The 24,943-nt window shown below is 42.1% G+C and overlaps 1 protein-coding gene across 1 annotated transcript in view; it reads right to left on the bottom strand.

Moving 5' to 3' along the window:
• Positions 1 to 1,365: 1,365 nt before the first annotated feature.
• LOC141103388 (coagulation factor XIII B chain-like) overlaps positions 1,366 to 24,943 on the bottom strand; it is a 204,360-nt gene continuing 180,782 nt past the window's right edge. Inside the window, 1 exon segment of the mRNA XM_073592917.1 lies at positions 1,366 to 2,919. Coding sequence (XP_073449018.1) covers positions 2,699 to 2,919 — 221 coding nt within the window. The 3' untranslated portion in view covers positions 1,366 to 2,698.

A 24,943-nucleotide genomic window follows, 5' to 3' on the forward strand; every position in this document is an offset into this window, starting at 1 on the left:
GCAATCTAAGTGTCACATGATCTGTCATTACATATACACACATTTTTTAAAGGCCCCAGAGGCTGCAACACCTAAGCAAGAGGCACCACTAACCAAACACTGCCATGAAGACCAAGGAACTCTCCAAACAAGTAAGGGACAATGTTGGTCAGGGTTAGGGTCAGGGTTAAGTTGTAAAAAAATATCCAAATCTTTGATGATCCCTAGGAGCACCATCAAATCTATCATAACCAAATGGGAAGAACATGGCACAACAGCAAACCTGCCAAGAGATGACCGCACACCAAAACTCACGGACCGGGCAAGGAGGGCATTAATCAGAGAGGCAGCACAGAGACCTAAGGTAATCCTGTAGGAGCTGCAGAGTTCCATAGCAGAGACTGGAGTATTTGTACATAGGACGACAATAAGATGTACGCTCCATAGAGTTGGGCTTTATGGCAGAGTGGCCAGAAGACAGACATTACTTTCAGCAAAAAACAAAATGGCACATTTTGAGTTTGCGAAAAGGCATGTGGGAGACTCCCAAAATGTATGGAGGAAGATGCTCTGCTCTGATGAGACTAAAATTGAACTTTTTGGCCATCAAAGAAAACGCTATGTCTGGCGCAAACCCAACACATCACATCACCCAAAGAAAACCATCCCCACAGTGAAAGATGGTGGTTTCATCATGCTGTGGGCATGTTTTTCAGCAGTCAGGACTGGGAAACTGGTCGAAGTTGAGGGAAAGATGAATGGTGCTAAATATAGGGATATTCTTCAGCAAAACCTGTACCACTCTGTGTGTGATTTGAGGCTAGGACGGAGGTTCACCTTAAAGCAGGACAATGACCCCAAACACACTGCTAAAGCAACACTTGAGTGGTTTAAGGGGAAACATGTAAATGTGTTGGAATGGCCTAGTCAAAGCCCAGACCTCAATTCAATAGAAAATCTGTGGTCAGACTTAAAGATTGCTGTTCACAAGCGCAAGCCATCCAACTTGAAGGAGCTGGCGCAGTTTTGCAAGGAGGAATGGGCAAAAATCCCAGTGGTAAAATGTGGCAAGCTCATAGAGACTTATCCAAAGCAACTTGGAGCTGTGATAGCCGCAAAAGGTGGCTCTACAAAGTATTGACTTTAGAGGGGTGAATAGTTATGCACATTGACTTTTGTGTTATTTTGTCCTATTTGTTGTTTGCTTCACAATAAAAAAAAAAAAACACATCTTCAAAGTTGTGGGCATGTTCTGTAAATGAAATGATGCATAGTATCCTATAAGTCCTTGCCACTCTCTTTACTCTCTCCACCTTTTCTCTCCCATGTTAATATTAATAAAACATTAAATACTTGTGGATTGCATTTAGAGTAATTTTGGTAACCAATTGTAATTGTTGTAAATCTTTGTACTATTGTAGTATGGTTGTATGATCTTTTTCTATAATGCTTGCTGGTGTATTTCTAATTCCTTCCCTCTTCCATTTTAAATATAAAAAAAATTATAACAGAGGGCAAGATATATATTTTACTAAAAGCAGAACTTCAGGTAGAAAACACCTGAAGTCTGTTTATGTAAACTGTTCTAATTGAAAAAAAAAGAAGAAATATGAAACCACCCAATTCTAATCTCTTGGCAATGCTAGTTGCCCGGCTGCTGCGCTGATACTCTGGCTTCAATACTTTCTGTGTCACCGAATCAGAACCGATATGCAGGTCAAGAAAGTCAAAATAACGTTGAAAGTCCTTATCTACTTACCTGTTTTGGGTCTGTAACCATAAGTATTGAAGCCAGGTGGTCATTGGAACGACCAGGAAACTAGCATTTGCACAGTAGAAAGTCAGCAATGGCAGCTTCTTTGTATTGCTCAGGAAGGGCTTACTTCACTTCTGTGAGCCATTCACACAGACCGACCACTGTTTGGAGCCAAATGATAATACCACCAATTAGATCTTCTTGTATCTTTCAGTGTCACCTTACTTTCTCATGCCTTCCCTTTTGTCTATAAGTAAGGATCCCCAAAGCGAGGAGGCCTTCCTGTGCTCTCCATGTATTCAAGCCTGCAAACTCTACATGTCACAGTTCCCATTTTCCTTAAGTAGTTACTATCTACACATCATTAACCATCTCCTGGCAGAAGGGTAGAAGACCAGGAGGTGCAGGGTTTCTTTAGTTGGCTCAGATCTTCCAACAATAATGCATAGGGAAGGAGGGAATGCTATACAAGAATGCTGAATAAATAACTCCCAAATGTTCATCATTTGGTGCCTTGCCCTTCCTTTGGAACCAAATGCCTCTGTCCCTCTTTCCTTTTTAATTGTCCTTTTTCTTCTCTAATGCGTAAACATCTATTTAAAATAATGCAATCAGTAAAAAAGATAAGTAGTAATGAAAAAAATGGTGGATTTAAAAAATGATTCTTTGTTCTTTTTATGTTCCTAATATATGGGGGTGTGGTAGATGTGCATCTTATACTTATATAACGTTTACTAAAACTGTTGCTTTTCCTGTCTCAGAAAGTTGGGAGGTATGTGGCGATTTAAACTAATCTGAAACTTATTTTATCTAATATGCATGTGAACCTTTTGAAGTAGCGACTCTTACAGAAGGAACCATTGCTCCTCAAAAATTGTAGTGGAAATACCATATGTAAAAGGCTTAATTTGGCCATAAATAGTGCTTCCTAGAGTTGTTCTTTACCAAAATTGACTTTTTCCATTATGTTGCAGCAATACTACTTACAGTAACTGTTTTATGACACAGAGGATATAAAATATCCTGCTTAAAACATAATCCGATGAGATCAGATTCAGAGGAATATCCTGGTTTGCATGCAAAGTGAATATTGGCTCCATTCTCAAAATAAACTTTATTGTCATCAATTATAGTAAGTTCCAAAAAGTTCTCATCCATTTTCTCTTGAGATATTCGGCAAGGTTCTACAAAGCAAGCACATTTTGGAGACTCATGGTCATTTTAAATACCATTCCAGTCATGACAATTGTAATATATGAACAGTTTGCAAAGGTTTTCTATCATTTACAAAATACTAGCCCAAAAATTCTTGCTTTACTATGTTGCAACAAAGTCTCCCTTAGCTGTAAAGGGCCAATTCACAGCTATGTGTGCACAGGAAAACACATGTATAGATGTGAAGGAGACCTTCATTCTCCAATGAATGTTTTGTTGAAACCTTCAAGTGTATGCCAGGGCAAAAGAAAATATATGCATTACATATCTACAATACATGCACAATTTCTCATGTTTTAACCATTTAAAGACCCTGCAAGTACAGAAAAATGCCTATTGATCTGCCAGAAATAAGCTCAGCTACTAAGTACTGTTATGCAGAAAATGAACAGCAGGGTGCTGAGGTCAGTATCAAATGAAAATCACTTTATTAAAAGTAAGCAGCACACTTACACAGAAGTTAGCATTAAACAGCATGGATTGGGAACACTGAGACCAAGTAGCTGTGATCAGTGTGAGGCTGTAGGCATCACTGAGCAAACAGAAACCAAGCATGACAGGGCACCAGCCAGTTCAAGGTATAGATAGTAGCAGCAATGTTCTCAGCTGCACACAAGGATGACAGCTGTCAAACTGCCTGGCAGATGTCCACATGCTAACGTAACAGACCCATAAAAACTAAGGGAGGCGGCTCAACAGAAACTACAGAACTGCATGAAAAACCTTATGACAGAAGCTAGCATCAGCTGAAGCCTGTACATCCTCCTAGCAAAACTTAAAGTGATATTAAAGGTTGTTTTTTTTTTTTTTTTTTTTAATAAACAATATGTCATACTTACCTGCTCTGTGCAATGGTTTTGCAAAGAGCAGCCTGATCCTCTTCTTCTTGGGTCCCCTGTCTGCGCTCCTGGCTCCTCCCTCTTGACAAGTGTCACCAATAGCAAGCCGCTTGCTATGGGGGCACTGGTGTGTGCTCGCTCCTGAGCCCTGCTCTATGCATCCTTAAGACACATAGAGCCACGGCTTGAGTCTGCCCCCCACTCTCTCCTCATTGGCTCACTGGCTGTGATTGACAGCAGTGGAAGCCAATGACTCCACTGCTGTGTGTCAGCCAATGAGGAGAGAGGGATCCGGGACAACCGAGGCTCCCGTGCACATCACTGGATCAAGAGCTTTTTTTTTTTTTTTTCCTGGTTTCATCAGTCTATCAATTAAGGGGTGTGGTTAATTGCTCACAGGTGCCTATTTAACTGGTTGTAGGACTCAGTCTGAGCGTGCTTAGTCTGAAGCTGTGGAGCTTGGTGTAAGTGGAGCTGGATTAAGTGGGAGTTAGAAACAAGAGTTAGAGTATACAAGTCTTGGTGTTTGTTTGCTGTTTGCTGTCTGTTGCTGTTTGCTGTCTGTTGCCGTTTGCTGTCTGCTGTCTGTTTGCTGTGTGCTGTTTGCTGTCTGTTTGCTGTTTGCTGTCTGTTTGCTGTTTGCTGTCTGTTTGCTGGGTTGCATTTTGGGGGCTTTTCCTTTTAGTTTTTAATTTGCCTTTTGCTGTCACTTTTTGAAAAGCTTTTTTTTTTTTCCTGGTTTCATCAGTCTATCAATTAAGGGGTGTGGTTAATTGCTCACAGGTGCCTATTTAACTGGTTGTAGGACGAGGTCTGGGCGTGCTCAGTCTGAAGCTGTGGAGCTTGGTGTAAGTGGAGCTGGATTAAGTGGGAGTCTGCGCTCCTGGCTCCTCCCTCTTGACAAGTGTCACCAATAGCAAGCCGCTTGCTATGGGGGCACTGGTGTGTGCTCGCTCCTGAGCCCTGCTCTATGCATCCTTAAGACACATAGAGCCACGGCTTGAGTCTGCCCCCCACTCTCTCCTCATTGGCACACTGGCTGTGATTGGCAGCAGTGGAAGCCAATGACTCCACTGCTGTGTGTCAGCCAATGAGGAGAGAGGGATCCGGGACAACCGAGGCTCCCGTGCACATCACTGGATCAAGAGCTTTTTTTTTTTTTTTTTTCCTGGTTTCATCAGTCTATCAATTAAGGGGTGTGGTTAATTGCTCACAGGTGCCTATTTAACTGGTTGTAGGACTCAGTCTGAGCGTGCTCAGTCTGAAGATGTGGAGCTTGGTGTAAGTGGAGCTGGATTAAGTGGGAGTTAAAAACAAGAGTTAGAGTATACAAGTCTTGGTGTTTGTTTGCTGTTTGCTGTCTGTTGCTGTTTGCTGTCTGTTGCTGTTTGCTGTCTGTTTGCTGTTTGCTGTCTGTTTGCTGTTTGCTGTCTGTTTGCTGTTTGCTGTTTGCTGTCTGTTTGCTGTTTGCTGTCTGTTTGCTGGGTTGCATTTTGGGGGCTTTTCCTTTTAGTTTTTAATTTGCCTTTTGCTGTCACATTTTAAATAGCTTTTTTTTTTTTTTTCCTGGTTTCATCAGTCTATCAATTAAGGGGTGTGGTTAATTGCTCACAGGTGCCTATTTAACTGGTTGTAGGACTCAGTCTGAGCGTGCCCAGTCTGAAGCTGTGGAGCTTGGTGTAAGTGGAGCTGGATTAAGTGGGAGTTAAAAACAAGAGTTTAAAACAGGAGGTTATAACAGGGGTCATAGTACCTGTTTAGTGTGAGTATCTGAGTGTTGTCTGAGTAGTGTGTGTGGATCGTTAGTACTTGTGTATTGTGTACCTGTGTATTGTTGTGTACCTGTGTATTGTCTTGAGTATTAGTGCCAGGAAGCTAGCAGTTAGGTAATTTGGACAGCGTAAAATCCCCAAATCCTCACTAAATTTAATAGGTACGATGCCCGGCGGGTGTGGAGAGGCGACTCTTTGTACATCTTGCCGCATGTATGCGTTCCTTGATCATCCGATCGAGGGCGAATACTGCTGTGCAAAATGTAAGCACATTGTTTCCCTGGAAGCCCAGGTTCTGAATCTGGGGAAGCAACTGTCAGCACTGAGAAGTCCCTCCATACTAAAGGTGAGCCAGGAACATACACGGCAGGTGCCGGCAGGGGCCAGCACAGAGGCGGGTGGAGACAAAGCGGTGCAGGCACTAGCAAAGAGTAGATGGGTGACAGTCAGGAGGGGTAGAGGGGGAAGTGCCAGAGAGGCCGATCCAGGACTGGAGCATCCCAATAAGTACGCTCCATTGAGTGACATTGGTGTAACCAGTCAGGGACCAGCACTGCTGGAGATGAGGGACTCTCCTAGCTGCCAAGGGAAGAACTCCTCCAGTGAGAGTGATGGGGGCAGCAAAGGGAAAGGAAAGACAGATTCTGGTGGTAGGGGACTCAATTCTTAGAAGGACAGAGAGGGCAATCTGTAACCAAGACCTGAAGCGCCGAACAGTATGTTGTCTACCGGGCGCTCGGGTTCGGCACATCACGGATCTTGTGGACAGATTACTGGGAGGGGCTGGGGAAGACCCGGCTGTCATGGTGCACGTTGGCACCAATGACAAAGTCAGAGGCAGATGGAGTGTCCTAAAGAACGATTTTAGGGACTTAGGAGCTAAATTGAGGAAAAGGACCTCCAAGGTAGTGTTCTCAGGAATACTACCGGTACATCGAGCCACACCAGAAAGGCAGAGGGAGATTAGGGAAGTAAACAAGTGGCTGAAGAGCTGGTGTAGTAAGGAGGGGTTTGGGTTCCTGGACGACTGGGCCGACTTCTCAGTCGGTAACCGGTACTATAGAAGGGACGGACTGCACCTAAATGAGGAGGGTGCAGATCTGCTGGGAATGAAGATGGCCAAAAAGTTAGAGGGGTTTTAAAACTAGGCGATGGGGGGGAGGGTCCAGAGACAGTGATAGCCAGCGCGGAAGATATTTCAGAGGGTAGTATTGGGGGCATTAGTGGTAGGTTAACCAAAGCACAAAAACACAAGGTGAGTATAGTAGCAAGTCCTAGTTGCAATCTTGAAACACCCAATACGAGGACAATATGCGACCAGTCTAAACTATGTGGCATGTTCACCAATGCCAGGAGCATGGCGGACAAGATGGGTGAACTAGAGATACTGTTGTACAAGGAGGATTTGGATTTTGTGGGAATTTCAGAGACCTGGTTCAACAGCTCTCATGATTGGCTGGCAAACATTCAAGGGTATACCCTATACCGCAAGGATAGAGAGGGTAAAAAAGGGGGAGGGGTATGCCTATATATCAAGAATAATGTACAAGTGAATGTGAGAGATGACATCACTGAGGGGGCTAGGGAGGAGGTGGAATCTTTATGGGTAGAGCTCCAAAGGGATGAAGCTAAGGGGAAAATAATACTGGGAGTATGCTATAGGCCCCCTAACCTGAGGGAGGAAGTGGAGACGGATCTCCTATCACAAATTGGATTAGCAGCAAGGATGGGAAGTGTTATCATAATGGGGGATTTTAATTATCCAGACATAGACTGGGCGGAGGGAGCCGCGCATTCATTTAAGGCTCGTCAGTTCCTTAGTGTCTTGCAGGACAATTTTATGGGTCAGATGGTAGACGCACCAACTAGAAATAAAACATTACTAGATCTACTGATTACCAACAATACAGACCTGATAACAGATGTGGAAATACGGGGCAATTTAGGTAACAGCGATCACAGGTCAATTCGTTTCAGTATAAATCACACAAATAGGAAACATGAAGGGAACACAAAGACACTGAATTTCAAAAGAGCCAACTTCCCTAAACTACAAACCTTGCTAAAAGGCATAAATTGGGATAAAATATTAGGAACAAAGAATACGGAGGAGAGATGGGTTTGCTTTAAGAGCATATTAAATAAGGGCATTAGCCAATGTATCCCATTGGGTAATAAATTTAAAAGAGCGAACAAACATCCTGGATGGCTTAACTCCAATGTAAAAATGCATATAAAAGCAAAGGAGAAGGTCTTCAAAAAATACAAGGTTGAGGGATCATCCTCAGCATTCAGAATTTATAAAGAATGCAATAAGAAATGTAAGGGTGCAATTAGGATGGCTAAGATAGAACATGAAAGACACATAGCAGAGGAGAGCAAAAAAAATCCTAAGAAATTCTTTAAGTATGTAAACAGTAAAAAAGGGAGGACAGACCATATTGACCCCATAAAGAATGAGGAAGGACATCTGGTTACAAAGGATGGGGAGATGGCAAAGGTATTGAATTTATTCTTCTCCTCAGTCTTCACGAGTGAATCGGGGGGCTTCAGTAACCAAAACTGCAGTGTTTATCCTCATGACACAACACAGGAAGCACCTACATGGTTAACAGAGGACGGAATTAAAATTAGACTTGAGAAACTTAACATTAATAAATCACCGGGACCAGATGGCTTGCATCCGAGGGTACTTAGGGAACTCAGTCAGGTGATTGCCAGACCGTTGTTCCTAATTTTTACAGACAGTCTATTGACTGGAATGGTACCAGCTGATTGGAGAAAAGCCAATGTAGCACCAACATTTAAAAAGGGCCCAAAAAACATCCCTGGGAATTACAGACCAGTTAGCCTAACATCAATAGTATGTAAACTCTTGGAGGGGATGATAAGGGACTATATACAAGATTTTAGTAATAAGAATGATATCATTAGCAGTAATCAGCATGGATTCATGAAGAATCGTTCTTGCCAAACCAATCTATTAACCTTCTATGAGTAGGTGAGTTGCCATCTAGATAAAGGAAGGCCCGTAGACGTGGTGTATCTGGATTTTGCAAAAGCATTTGACACAGTTCCCCATAAACGTTTACTGTACAAAATAAGGTGCGTTGGCATGGACCATAGGGTGAGTACATGGATTGAAAACTGTCTACAAGGGCATGTTCAGAGGGTGGTGATAAATGGGGAGTACTTAGAATGGTCAGGGGTGGGTAGTGGGGTTCCCCAGGGTTCTGTGCTGGGACCAATCCTATTTAATTTGTTCATAAACGACCTGGAGGATGGGATAAACAGTTCAATCTCTGTATTTGCAGACGATACTAAGCTAAGCAGGGCAATAACTTCTCCGCAGGATGTGGAAATCTTGCAAAAAGACCTGAACAAATTAATGGGGTGGGCGACTACATGGCAAATGAGGTTCAATGTAGAAAAATGTAAAATAATGCATTTGGGTGGCAAAAATATGAATGCAATCTATACACTGGGGGGAGAACCTCTGGGGGAATCTAGGATGGAAAAGGACCTGGGGGTCCTAGTGGATGATAGGCTCAGCAATGGCATGCAATGCCAAGCTGCTGCTAATAAAGCAAACAGAATATTGGCATGCATTAAAAGGGGGATCAACTGCAGAGATAAAACGATAATTCTCCCGCTCTACAAGACTCTGGTCCGGCCGCACCTGGAGTATGCTGTCCAGTTCTGGGCACCAGTCCTCAGGAGGGACGTACTGGAAATGGAGCGAGTACAAAGAAGGGCAACAAAGCTAATAAAGGGTCTGGAGGATCTTAGTTATGAGGAAAGGTTGCGAGCACTGAACTTATTCTCTCTGGAGAAGAGACGCTTGAGAGGGGATATGATTTCAATTTACAAATACTGTACTGGTGACCCCACAATAGGGATAAAACTTTTTCGCAGAAGAGAGTTTAATAAGACTCGTGGCCACTCATTACAATTAGAAGAAAAGAGGTTTAACCTTAAACTACGTAGAGGGTTCTTTACTGTAAGAGTGGCAAGGATGTGGAATTCCCTTCCACAGGCGGTGGTCTCAGCGGGGAGCATTGATAGCTTCAAGAAACTATTAGATAATCACCTGAATGACCGCAATATACAGGGATATGTAATGTAATACTGACACATAATCACACACATAGGTTGGACTTGATGGACTTGTGTCTTTTTTCAACCTCACCTACTATGTAACTATGTAACTATGTAAGAGGGGGCGCAGTTAGGTATTAGAGGGAGCTGTGGGTGGAGCAGCGCACAGAAGGTTTTTTAACTTTATGAATAGCATGCATGAAGGTAAAAAACCTTTAGCCTTTACAACCACCTTAACAAACAAGTGAACAGAAGCCCATGTGGCAGCCTTGCAAATCTGAGAAATATGTCTGATATTGCAAAGCCAAAAAAAGTATTAACTGATCTGGGTGATTGAGCTTTGACAGGAAAAGGCAAAACCCTGTCCTTAGGGCAAACCTTGTATGATGACTTGTCGACTCTACCAGGTGATAGTGGAATGAGAAGCAGGCTGTCCCATACAAGGCCCTTCAGGAATGACAAACAGAGAGTCATACCATCTAAGGGATGTTGTAACTTGGAGATAGCCTCAGATACTGTATCACCTAATGCATCTAGAGACAATGGAGGCAAGTGTATCATGAAGCATTACAAAGAGAAAGGAGAACAGTGTCCTGGTTAAGGCAAAAAGACACTATAATAGTACAACAAAATACGGATAAAATACAGAAAAAAATATTTTTGTACAAAATCCCTAAGGCAAATTAAATGAGCAGGTTGGCATCACGACATTACCAAAGATGTTGGAGTATTTATCTTTGGTTAATTGATATGCCATGATGTCAGCCTGCTATTTTAATTTGTCTTAAGGATTTTGTACAAATAAAAAAATGTTGTACTTTATCTATATTTTTTGTACTGTTATAGTGCCTAAAAAGTCCTATTTTGTTTTTGTTAGTCATCTCGGAAAGGAAGAAAGCCTTAGCCCTCAAGACAAACTTGTCTCTGTGTAGAACAAGAAAGGGTTCTTTACAGATTAAGGTCACCAATTCAGAAACTCAAAGCTGATGACAATGAGCGAAGCAACCTTTGGGTAAAGCCAGGTACACACTACAGTTTTTTTTCATGCGACTCTCAGCTCCGGTCGGAGACACTGTACTAATGACCCGACATTAGTGCAGTGATCTCCCCTGCTGAGCTTCTGCGTTCTGACAGGGAGACGGCCCCCCGCCAGAACACTCCGATCAGCGCTCTCTGCTATTGGCTGCCTGTGTGTACGCTGCTTAAGAGTGGGAGGGGAAAATCCCTTATCAGTTCAAAGGGAAGTTTCTGAAGAACCAACTGGGGGATGTACAGGGAGAATAATGCGAATACTACCTATTAGAAAGGCCTTCACTAAGAAGTGAAAAGGCAAGTGATCTTTAAAAAGAACTGCTAGGGCTGCTATTTGACCCTTGATGGTACTCAAGGCCAAATGTTAATCCAAACCTGATGGAAAAAAAGACAATTCCTCCCACAGTACTTTTGGGATGGAATTTCCTTGCCTAGTACTATGAGAAATATGCTTTCCAGGTGCAATAGTAGACTTTAACAAAATAATTTGTGCTCTGCATATTATTATTATTATACAGGATTTATATAGTACCAACAGTTTGCACAGCGGGCAGACAGTACAGTTAAAATACAATTCAATACAGCTCTCTGAAGAGCGGTCAGTATTTGGATCAGTCTTCAAGGAGCATTTGACAGGCAGTGAGGAGGTTTATCACCTTCTTACCGTCTGCTTTAACCCCACAGTAGCATGCTGCAACCATGTGCTTTACACATGGTTGCCTGGCACTTGTTTGACAGGGGTATCATTTCTGCCATGGCTTAGAAGCATAGCATCACAGTCATGGCATGTGTACACCCCTAGCCACTGCCTAGCCACTGCCTCTGTTGCTAAAGTAGCAGGTAGCAGTTTGTGGGTGGTAAAAGCACAGCTCAACTGTGGGGTAATATTGCCCCCCCCCAACCTCATGTGTGAGTGAGTCCTAAGGACTCATTCACACAGTAACATTGGCTGTGTGAATGAGTGGATTGTTCATGTGGCTGGAGCTGCCTGTCACTCTAATGCCGCGTACACACGATCGGACATTCCGACAACAAAATCCATGGATTTTTTTCAGACGGATATTGGCTCAAACTTGTCTTGCATACACACGGTCACACAAATCTTGTCGGAAATTCTGAACGTCAAGAACGTGGTGACGTACAACACGTACAATGGCACTATAAAGAGGAAGTTCAATAGCCAGTGCGCCAGCCTTTGGGCTCCTTCTGCTAATCTCGTGTTTGTAGAAGTTTGGTAAGAAACGATTCGCGCTTTTCAGGCGCGTGCTTTTCTGCTCGTTACTGCTCTTCAGTTTGTGCTTGTGGGTTTGTATCTGGTTTTCAGTGTGTGCAGTCAGTTCGCATTTGTTTTTCAGTGCTTATTATTATAGTACATATTTGATTTTCAGTGCGTTCTTGTCCGCTCATTTCTGATTTTCAGATCGTTCTTTTCAGGTCCTTTCTGATTTTCAGTGCGTTCTGTTAGTTTGTTCTGACCAGCTGACCGTTTTCAAGCCATGTTGCAGGTATGTACTCATTGTAGATTTTGTGCTGTGCAGGGGCTTGGTGTTGGTGTTCTTACTTTGACCCAAGCCCAGTCCATGAACAGGGCGGGGAGGAGTTCATGAATTGGTTACTCCAGCATGACCAATTCTCTCATATGCCTTTGTTGCGGGAGATCCGAGAGAATAATCCTGATGATTTCAGGAATTATCTCCAGATGACGGACCCTGTTTTTCACCGTTTGTTGGCTTTGCTGTCCCCTTATATTACCAAGCAGGACACCTGCATGCGGCAAGCCATCACTCCCGAGCAGAGGCTAGTCGCCACGTTGTGGTACTTGGCGACAGGGAGAAGTCTGCAGGACATCAAGTTCTCGACAGGCATCTCCCCCCAGGCTCTGGGGATCATTATCCCAGAGACCTGTTCTGCTATTATTCAGGTCCTGCAGAAGGACTATATTAGGGTAAGTTTTCTCCTTTAACATCACATTCTATGTGTTTAATGTTTGTTAATGTATTGTATTTCTTTCATCATTCCCTAATTACCATGATTGTTATATGCTGTGAATGTCCCCTTTGTCCTCATGCATGCTTGAATTTTTTAAACTTCTTTTTTTGTCCTTCATGCATATTTGCCTTCACTAACCTCCCCAGCATGCTATCCTGTCCGCTTCGTTCTCCTCTCTGTCTCCTCTCTCGCTGTGTGATGACGTCACCACGATATTACATGCAAAGACGCCGCACACTGACATTCCCTGCTGACACCATATAGTCGTTCAGCACTGCGGCTATTTAAGCCTACACCTGGCGCAGCTTCTTAAAAACTCTCAGTTTAAACAACAATGGTAGCAACGACCGGTCACACACTCAGTCTCAACAGGTAAAAGGTTTATTTCCAATCTTACTTGATCTTTGATTTACTTAAAGTTACAAGAAAGTATCTTTACATATTCATTTAAACATTCAATTGACTTGTCATAATAAATTACCTTCAAATTGCAATATAAAATGAATATAATTCATTATTTTTAAATCTTACCTTTTTAAATAATTCATTTGATATCATTTTCAATGCCTTAATTTTTCTATACAAAAATATAGTTTCCATTTTTATCAAAACACTTTATTATTTTGTAGGGCTCACTTCTAGCTGTTTGAGTTGGCCATTCGGTGGGGATCCTTGTGTGGGTTGTTTCAAGCAAAGACGGGGTTTATAGGCCATGATGGACCATTAATGACAAAATCAGGTCTTTCAAACCTTTTTTTCTACAAAAATCAAATATATTTTTTCACATCTTAAAAATTGGTACGTATGCTAGCTATGCTCATGCTTCATGGGGGTACTTTTTGCTTTGAAAAATGCTTTGTTAAAACCGATCCTCTTTTTCAGAATATACTACATTATCTCCCATAGACACCTCTGAAGAAGGGAAGTGTTCCCGAAACATGTCAGGCTAACTGGAGGAATATTATATTCATTTTTGAATTATGTGTAATAATACAAACACGATGAAAATGTATTTTGTATCATGTACCAAAAGTGTTGTATGAGTTATATTTATATATGTCCTTTTAATCTTTCTAATAAATGATATTTTATACCTATACATGCTGTTCGCCCTTAAAGTCCCGCTGTACCGGGGGGTACTTGTGTCCCTAATTCAGGGTCCTTATACAATAATTATTGGGATGTTGGCAACACTTTTTTGAGAATAACATTTCTCTTTGTGGTTCACCATTTATATACAGCATGCTATCCTGGGCCCATACACACCTAGCCTAGTCACTTAACAATGTATTTTGTCAGTTCCATTGTATTGCTTTTCCCTAAACACCCCCTAAAATGTGTATAAATGTTATTTGTGTTCTTAAATTCATGCAGAGTGCCAGAGGCTTTTTTTTGGGTCCCAAAATCATTTGGAACCCCCCCCCAACCGCTAAGTCAACCGATACCAATCCTCTATCTGCTGACTTTGCCAAACCCATAACACTATACCTACCTCTTTTGTGGTCAGATTTATGGATGAATTCACCAAAGCATGTAGTGAAAGGGCCTGCCAGAATACTTTCAAATGGTACTGTTTAAAGTTTTGTTCTCCTATTATCTTGATAGGTAATTGCAGAATGTAAAAAAAGTGCTTCAATTTGTACAGTGTGTATTTATTTATTTAAGGAGGGGCTGGCCAAAGTAATACAGAGCATTCAGCTCTCAATGAAGTGGAGAGGGTTACCTGTCCAAAACATACCCCCCCCCCTCAATTTTTTACAATGGGCCATCAGAGAGGGTGAGGAATCTGATAGGTGGACCTTATATTTTTGTCTTTAAATACTCCTTAAAATAAATGTTATACTGATGTTGACCAAGAATGTTTGTGTCTAATCTGCTTGCAATGTTTATGTGCAAAATTACTTTTTTTTTTTCTTGTTTGACTTCACAGTTTCCTTCAACGCCACAGGAATGGCAGGCTGTGGCTTCCCAATTTTCCCAGCGGTGGGACTTTCCCAACTGCGGAGGGGCAATTGATGGGAAACTCGTCCACATAGTCCCACCCCCCAACTCAGGTAATACTATTACAACTATAAAGGGTTTAATAGTATTGTGATGTTGGCGGTGGTGTCGGCGACATATGAGTTTCTCTATGTGGACATCGGGAAGAATGGCCGGATGTCAGATGGTGGAGTCATTGCCCAGATGGAGTTTTACAGACGGCTCCAGAATGGTGGCTTGGGATTGCCACCTGCTGAAGAGAATATGGAAGGACTCCCGTTCGTCTTTGTCGCTGATGAAGTGTTTGGGCTGGGTCGCCTGATGCGGCCGTTCCCCATGAGGACCCTCACCCCGGACCAGAGGGTTTTTAACTACCAGCTGGCCAGAGCCAGAAGAGTGGTGGAGAACGCTTTTGGGATAATGGCCAGCCGGTTCCGCCTATTTCTTACACCCATGGCGGAATATAAACTTAACTATATAATCCTTTCATGCTGCATTCTCCACAACTATTTAAGGAGAAATTCAATGACCTATGTTGCCTCAGTTGGGCCGGAGGCCGGACTTAACGAACAAACACTAACGGAGCTTAAAGCTGGCCGTCCTGGCTTGCCCCCCCCAAAGCGCCCGCGAGGTCCGTATAAAATACATGGAGTACTATAGGTAGGGGGGCCATTGATATGCATTGATATGAAAATGTTTAATACACATTTTAAAAATGCATTTTTTAGTTAAACTGAAATTATATTTCCTTGGATTTACTGCTTGTGTTTCTTTTAGCTGTCTCCTAGGTTCTCCAATGGGCTTTTCTTTTTGGCCATTTTCTTCAATAGTGCAAACATAATTTATTTGATACATGAGGTGACAATCTCTTCTTCAGCGAACTATTATTATGTTGTGGTTCTGCTACACACACACCTCGTTTTTGTTGTTAATGTATGTAATGCATTAATGATCAAAATATACATAATTTTCAGTACCATGAATGAATTTTGGTGAGTCACGAAAATGGCTTGATTGTGGCAAATTATAAAGCATTGTGGGAGTTATTTTCTAAAGGAAAATCCACTTTGCATTACAAGTGCACTGCAAAAGTGCATATGAAACTGCACTTGAAACTGCACTTGTAGTGCACTTTTAGTGCAAAGTGGATTTGCCTTTAGTAAATAACCCATTTCAGTGTAAACACCAACTTAGTCCAAAAAATGATATTGAGCATTGAAAGAAGAAGCCACACATTGTTGAGTAGAAAACTTTTTACTCTGTGCACATTCACATGTGCGTTAGAAAAGGGTTTTTGAATAAACCAACATATTTTAGTAATAACATTTTTGGTTTTTACATTACAAATAGCCTTTTTTTTTGTGGTAAACAGGCATGTTTAATACCAGAAACCAATACACAACACAGGAACTTACAAAGTTCAACTTTGACAAAGTGAAGGCAATATCAAACATTAGTATGACCAAACTGTGTTGATATTGCCTTCATCAGATGGGGTGATGTCACCCTTGTGAAAGCCAAATTTTGAAGATGCACACAAATTGAGAGTGAAAATGGGGATTTCCCTCCTGATCCCATGCCTAATGTCAACATGTGCTAGCTCCCATCATGGGGATCAATGGATGTGTTTCGGGGGTGCAACCCCTTCCTCTCATCTACTTTAGTTGCGAGGAAGGGGTTGCACCCCCAAAACACGTACGTTGATATCCCGTGATGGCAGATAGCACACGTTGACACACTGTGTGCATCTTCAAAATGTGGCTTTCTATAAAAAACTTAAAATGTGTGAAAATAATCAAAATATAAACAAACTATAATAATTTTGGGGTGTTTTAGATTCTGCCTAAAACATCAATGATGTTTTTGAGTCTTTTTTCCACATCATTGATGTCTTCCTTGATCTTCTGTAAATCCCGATTGCACACCATGATCTCCCCGATGATGACGTGTGCACTTGCACTTGTGAAATGAGATTCTTCTTCCACAACATCCACATCACCTAAAATAAAAAAACACACGCATGCATTATAAATATGCAGGCATACATCTATTACCTGAAGCTGTGGTCTCAGACACTCACCTGTTGTGGTCACTATTTCGCCCAATTCACAAACCTCTCCTTCCTCCACATCCTGAGGTTGTGGTGTTGTGAGTTCTCCTTCTTTCGGAGGTTGGGGGTCCCTGGTGACCTCAGATATCCCAAGTCTTTTCTCCCCTATGTGAATAAAATAAAGGTATACTTAGCACACAGATATATGATGCGAGTAATAGTAATATGAAACATTTACAAACAAAGTCGACCAGCGCGAACCGTACAACCTAACTATAAGCAGCTGTAGTACTGGGGGAAAAAAGTATCAAATCCCAAAAAACATAAATAAAAAAGGCAGTACAGCGCATATGAAATCTTAATTTAAATAAAACAATCAATAAATGTCCATAAAGAGATTAAATCCAATTCAAGTCCAGCAATTCCTTCAGTGATAATCGTGACATGCAATAGCTGATTATGTGACTGTAGTGACATGGACCTCCACCTTCGGTAGCACAAGCAGCTCACCTCTACAGATGGACCCCTGAATTAATCAGTCAGGTCAAATCAGCAGTTCCCTCACAGGGATAAAAGCAGGGAGTGGTGTATGCAGATCCCGGTCAAACTTCAGCAATGAATACTCTTGCAGTCATGACATGTAAGATATATAAAGGAGATCTAGTGCTCTCTGTAGATCGCTAAAAATGGTTTATTTATAAACAAGTAAAATCACTTACAAGCATCGCACTGAACCCCAGTGCAAAGTACAACAGCATATGTGAAAGGATGATCCACATCGGATGGACGAGCGGAGCGCGGGTGACGTCATGATCCAGACACGTGGGAGGTGCCGTACGCGTTACGTCCCTAAAGGGGGCGGGACTTCCTCAGCGGCAACGGCTGGCTGTGACTACACCCGCTTATATACATATCAGGGAGAGGACAGAGCCAATCCCCGTCAAAGCGTACCTATCTCCATGGTAACACAGGGAGAGATACTTGACAGCGCAATGTAAGTAAACAGGAAACACTGCAGCTGCCCGCTTAACATTGCATAATCAAAGACTGAACGTTTTAGAGAGCTAAAGCACGAACATAGTAAAAAATGTATAAAAAAGATATGTAAAAAATGTATTTTTTTTTAAAAATTAAATTGATTAATTGTCATCCCGCGCTCTTGACGGCCATCCTGGAAATCATCCATAATTCATCATACATAAAATATGTAAATTACATCAATCCCTAAAAATCAGACCCTAAAGTGAAATAAAAAATAAAACAAAAATACAAATAAAAAAAAAAAAAAAAAAAAAAATTTAAAATAAAAAACGCAAGCAAAGAGGGGAGGAGGAGGGCCAGAAAAAATGATTTGACAGTTAACTGTTAGCGATCCGAAATAAAGCAATTAACGTCAAATTCAACGTTCAAGCCCCCAGGGATGAGAACCTTGGTCTCATGAATCCAATGGGATTCCCTGCGACTTAATTGACGTAAAAAATTGCCCCCTCTCCAATGTTTTTTTACTCTCTCAATACCCCAAAAACTCAATCATCTGGGGTTTTGACCATGCACTAATTTAAAGTGTTTGGAGACATTATGTGTCTTTAATCCCTTCTTGATGTTGTTGACATGTTCTCCTAAACGCACATGTAGGGGGCGGGAGGTCCTTCCTATGTATTGAAGACCACACATTGGAGCATATATACGACCCCTACCGCTGTACAAGTGATCAGTTGGTCAATTTTATATTCTTTACCAGTGGATATGGCCCTAAAATTCTTGCGTTTTTTATTATTGCATTTAGAATGCCTGCAGGCTGTGCATCGCCCACAGGCATAGAAACCTGAGAGGAAAGAGAACAATCGGTTTTCCGATTGTATAGGAGGATCAACCACTCCTGGGGCTAATCGATCACGCAGAGATGGAGCTTTCTTATAAATAAACATCGGACGTGGTGGCAGCAAGGGACCCAGCACACGATCCTGTTTCAGGATTGACCAGTTTTTTTAAACTAATCTTTCAAACTGTTTATGTTGGACGTTATAGTTGAGCACCATTTTGAAATTGGAAACATCAGGGCTAATTTCTTTGACTTTGTCAGCAATCAAAGAGGCCCTATCCATGGCCAAAACCCTCTCAACTTCACTGTTCAAATTGTGTTTATTATAGCCTTTTTCCACGAATCTAGACGTAAGCAGCGCAGATTGATCAACAAAATCACTAACATGCGTGCAATTACATCTAAGTCTAACAAATTGCCCCCTGGGAATGTTGCAAAGCCAAGATTTATGATGGCAACTTCCCAGGGGGATGTAGGAATTACGATCCGTAGGTTTTAGGTAATTACACAATCTAAATCCTTCACTCTCTTTCAGGATTTCTAGATCCAGAAAGACTATCTTTTCCTTGCTGTAAACCCAGGATAACTGGATATTTTTGGTGTTACTATCCAGTTTCTGTACAAAGGTATCAAGACCCAGTTGATCACCCTCCCAGATCATAACGAGGTCGTATATGTACCTTTTGTAACAGACAAGTTCAGGGGGCCGATGCTTGAACACCACGTCTTCCTCCCAGTGGGCCATAAAAAGATTGGCCACAGTGGGAGCAACACGGGCGCCCATTGCAACACCCCTTTTTTTGAAGAAAGAATTGACGATTGAACCAAAAATAATTTTTGGCCAAACAAAACTTTAAACATTTCAAAAGGAACTTTTTATGTGCCTCAGGAAGGTCAGAATATAGAGATAAGGCCCATTGGACTGAGGATATAGCGTCCTCATGTCCAATGATGGTATATAAGGACCCTACATCGGCCGTAACCATAATACAAGAGGGAGAACATCTGGTTGATTCAATAGTTTGAATAATGTGCTTGGTATCTTTAAGAAAAGCATCTGTTTTACTTACCAGGGGCTGAAGAAAGTAATCTATATATTGGCCTAACCTAGAGGAGATGGAATCGATACCATTTACTATAGGCCTCCCAGGAGGGTTGATCATATCCTTATGAATTTTTGGGAGGCAATAAATGATAGGGGTTCTGCAGAAAAAGGGATCCAAATAGGAAGCCTCTTTCTTAGTGAGAATATTCTCACTTTTCCCCTCCTCTATTAGCCAATGAAGTTCATCTTTATAGATTAACATAGGATCTTTGTTCAAAATTTGATAAGTGTCTCGATCCTCCAACAATCTATGCAGTTCACCCAGATATTTAGATTTATCCAGAATCACCAGGCCATTTTTGGTTCAATCGTCAATTCTTTCTTCAAAAAAGGGGTGTTGCAATGGGCGCCGTTTTGCTCCCAGTGTGGCCAATCTTTTTATGGCCCACTGGGAGGAAGACGTGGTGTTCAAGCATCGCCCCCCTGAACTTGTCTGTTACAAAAGATACATAGATGACCTCGTTATGATCTGGGAGGGTGATCAACTGGGTCTTGATACCTTTGTACAGAAACTGGATAGTAACACCAAAAATATCCAGTTATCCTGGGTTTACAGCAAGGAAAAGATAGTCTTTCTGGATCTAGAAATCCTGAAAGAGAGTGAAGGATTTAGATTGTGTAATTACCTAAAACCTACGGATCGTAATTCCTACATCCCCCTGGGAAGTTGCCATCATAAATCTTGGCTTTGCAACATTCCCAGGGGGCAATTTGTTAGACTTAGACGTAATTGCACGCATGTTAGTGATTTTGTTGATCAATCTGCGCTGCTTACGTCTAGATTCGTGGAAAAAGGCTATAATATACACAATTTGAACAGTGAAGTTGAGAGGGTTTTGGCCATGGATAGGGCCTCTTTGATGGCTGACAAAGTCAAAGAAATTAGCCCTGATGTTTCCAATTTCAAAATGGTGCTCAACTATAACGTCCAACATAAACAGTTTGAAAGATTAGTTTAAAAAAACTGGTCAATCCTGAAACAGGATCGTGTGCTGGGTCCCCTGCTGCCACCACGTCCGATGTTTATTTATAAGAAAGCTCCATCTCTGCGTGATCGATTAGCCCCAGGAGTGGTTGATCCTCCTATACAATCGGAAAACCGATTGTTCTCTTTCCTCTCAGGTTTCTATGCCTGTGGGCGATGCACAGCCTGCAGGCATTCTAAATGCAATAATAAAAAACGCAAGAATTTTAGGGCCACATCCACTGGTAAAGAATATAAAATTGACCAACTGATCACTTGTACAACGGTAGGGGTCGTATATATGCTCCAATGTGAGTGTGGTCTTCAATACATAGGAAGGACCTCCCGCCCCCTACATGTGCGTTTAGGAGAACATGTCAACAACATCAAGAAGGGATTAAAGACACATAATGTCTCCAAACACTTTAAATTAGTGCATGGTCAAAACCCCAGAGGATTGAGTTTTTGGGGTATTGAGAGAGTAAAAAAACATTGGAGAGGGGGCAATTTTTTACGTCAATTAAGTCGCAGGGAATCCCATTGGATTCATGAGACCGAGGTTCTCATCCCTGGGGGCTTGAACGTTGAATTTGACGTTAATTGCTTTATTTCGGAACGCTAGCAGTTAACTGTCAAATCATTTTTTCTGGCCCTCCTCCTCCCCTCTTTGCTTGCGTTTTTTAATTTAAATTTTTTTTTTTTATTTCACTTTAGGGTCTGATTTTTAGGGATTGATGTAATTTACATATTTTATGTATGATGAATTATGGATGATTTCCAGGATGGCCGTCAAGAGCGCGGGATGACAATTAATCAATATAATTTTTTTTAAAAAATACATTTTTTACATATCTTTTTTATACATTTTTTACTATGTTCGTGCTTTAGCTCTCTAAAACGTTCAGTCTTTGATTAAGCAATGTTAAGCGGGCAACTGCAGTGTTTCCTGTTTACTTACATTGCGCTGTCAAGTATCTCTCCCTGTGTTACCATGGAGATAGGATTCGCTTTGACGGGGATTGGCTCTGTCCTCTCCCTGATATGTATATAAGCAGGTGTAGTCACAGCCAGCCGTTGCCGCTGAGGAAGTCCCGCCCCCTTTAGGGACGTAACGCGTACGGCACCTCCCACGTGTCTGGATCGTGACGTCACCCGCGCTCCGCTCGTCCATCCGATGTGGATCATCCTTTCACATATGCTGTTGTCCTTTGCACTGGGGTACAGTGCGATGCTTGTAAGTGATTTTACTTGTTTATAAATAAACCATTTTTAGCGATCTACAGAGAGCACTAGATCTCCTTTATATATCTTACATGTCATGACTGCAAGAGTATTCATTGCTGAAGTTTGACCGGGATCTGCATACACCACTCCCTGCTTTTATCCCTGTGAGGGAACTGCTGATTTGACCTGACTGATTAATTCAGGGGTCCATCTGTAGAGGTGAGCTGCTTGTGCTACCGAAGGTGGAGGTCCATTTCACTACAGTCACATAATCAGCTATTGCATGTCACGATTATCACTGAAGGAATTGCTGGACTTGAATTGGATTTAATCTCTTTATGGACATTTATTGATTGTTTTATTTAAATTAAGATTTCATATGCGCTGTACTGCCTTTTTTATTTATTAATAATATGAAACATTGCTTAGAAGTGTCATACAATTGTCTTTTTTGGCAGAGTTCCAAGCTGAAGACATTATTTTTTCCCTTTATAAAGCTGGAATACTTACCTGTTTTGTACAATTTTCACAGATGAAGACACCCCTAGTATCCACTGGAGCACCTGTGTGGGACACCCCAAAAAGTTTGTTCTGGTGTCCCACACTAGTGCTCCTGCGTCCAGATGTGTAATCAGCTGCTGAGTGTCCTCTCCTTACACTGAATCAAGTTTGCATTTCATTCTAGTTACAAACCCATCTAGACAACAAACTTATTTTAATAGAAATAGGCCTGAACAAATGTAGTTAACCTGCATCTGCCAAAAACATCTTATTAGTGGGCGAACGAACGTTGTGTACTACGAACGATTACTGTGCCCACGACCCTGAAAGTTGCCATTTTAAAATGTACAACAGTAAAGAAAAGCACATGGAGCAGCATGCAAGTAATAATAATAATAGGAACAAATGACAACTACTTACTTTTTTGAAGAACTCTCTTGAAGAACTCTCTTTCTGTACTGATCCTGCTCCCTCAATTTGAGGTCTGACCATCGTTTCCTCAGTTGATCCTTGGATCGTCGTACCCCAAATTTATTCTGCAGACTTTTCACAACTTTAGTCATGATCTTTGCCTTTCTGACTTTTGGGTTTGGGTAAGGTCCATGCTTCCCGTCATAGTCGTCCCTCTTCAAGATGTCCACCATCTCCACCATCTCTATAAAGGACATATTTGAGGCCTTAAATCTCCTCCAGGATCGGGACGTTCGTGGCTCCAGCCTTTCGTCGTTGCTGCTGCTGTCTGCATGCACTTGCTCTTTCTCCGCCATGTGCTCTCCCACTGCGCCGAAGGACAAGGGGTGGGGAATAGACTAGAAAGAACTTCAGGGGCGGGCGGAGTTTCACGCATGCACAGTGTATATAAAGCGTGAGGAAGGAGTATTGGCAGCGCCGATCGTTAGAACGAAGGTACAATTTTAACTTGGTGCATCAGTGGCCTATACTGCTTCTAGATTGAGGCCTATATTGGGACAAGATTATGAGAGTTTAGCCTGACATTAGGGTCTGTCTTGTGTTGTGTCTTGCAGAGAAAATGGATGGCTTCAATAATCACAACCTCCTCCCCCTATTCATAGACAAGTACAGGGAGCTGCCCTGTCTGTGGCAGGTGAAACATCCACATTATAATCATAAACAAAAGAGGCAGGCAGCGCTGCAGAAACTGCTGGAGTTGGTGAAGCTTCAGATCCCCACAGCAACCATCCCCTATTTGAAGGCAAAAATTGGTGGGCTGAGGAGCACCTATAATAGGGAGCGCAATAAGGTCCAGGATTCCATGAGATCAGGAGCAGCAGCAGATGCCATTTATGTCCCCAGGCTGTGGTACTATGACAGACTGTCATAGTTTTCTGTCAGATCAGACTGAAGTCAGGCAATCACTCTCAACCCTTCCTTCCATTCTTCCTTCCACCCCAGCTGAGGCTTCCGACGTCCATGGGCGTCCGCAGAACTTTTTTCAGGGGGGGGCATCATTTTATATCACCCATGCTCCACCCCTTTTTGACAATGTCATGAAGGAGAGGGGCTTAGTCATTATCACATAAAACGCAGGCATGTGCCCATCAATTGCAGTCTCATTGTGCCTATCAAATGTGGCCTGTACAGTACGTGTATATATAGGGGGTGGATTGGAATATTATATACAGGAAGGAAGGTGTGTGTATATAGCTGTACACAGGACAGATGATGTATATCTGCAGTCAGTGATGATGGAGGAAGGTCTCTATATACAGGAAGGAAAGTGGGTATATACAGCTACCTGTATATACCCACTTTCCTTCCTGTATATAGAGACCTTCCTCCATTATCACTGTGCAGATATACATCATCTGTCCTGTATACAGCTATATATACAGGACAGATGATGTATATCTGCAGTCAGTGATGGGGGAATACAGGAAGGAAGATGGGTTTATATAGCTGTATACAGGACAGGACAGATGATATGATCTTTCCTATACAGTATCTAGCAACCCACTTCACTGATCATACCTGCATTCACTCAGCTGCCCCCCTCATCTGTATATATGTCAGGCCCCCACACACACACAGCTCTGCCCCCCCTATACACAAACAGCCTCCTCCCTTCACTTGTACTCCCACCCTCACTTGTAAGGTGGTCTTCCTTCTCCCAAGTCCTGTTTCCACACGTCCCTGTGAAAATACAACAGGCAGCAAAGCAAACACGAGGGGCGCACATACAGAAAGCAGCCATAGGTGGCAGTAAAGAGCTCTGTAAGCTCAGTGACACTGATCTGAAGCAGCTGTGGAGCCGACTCGCACAAACCCAGAGAGCCAGCACAGCTATAGGTGCGGCCACAGCAGACCCTTGCCAATTCCAGGGGGGGTCACTTGCCCCCCCTTGCCCCTACCTGCGGACGCCCATGCCGACGTCCAACCTGGGCCTTCCAGCCAGGAAGAAGTGAGCCAGGTTTAGCATTGTTCTACATATTTCTTGTCGTAAAATTAATGATGTTAGCTAAATTTTATTATTGATCACTAATTGCTGATTTAATAAAGTGTTTTACATATCAATAGACAGTAGTGGCCAAAAATGTTTGGGACAAGAATGAAAAATGCTGGGCTCAGAATGATAGTCTTTTCTATTTGTTAGCATTTA

The sequence above is a fragment of the Aquarana catesbeiana genome, linkage group LG07, assembly GCF_042186555.1.
Source record: "Aquarana catesbeiana isolate 2022-GZ linkage group LG07, ASM4218655v1, whole genome shotgun sequence".
In the NCBI taxonomy this organism is placed as follows: Eukaryota; Metazoa; Chordata; class Amphibia; order Anura; family Ranidae; genus Aquarana; species Aquarana catesbeiana.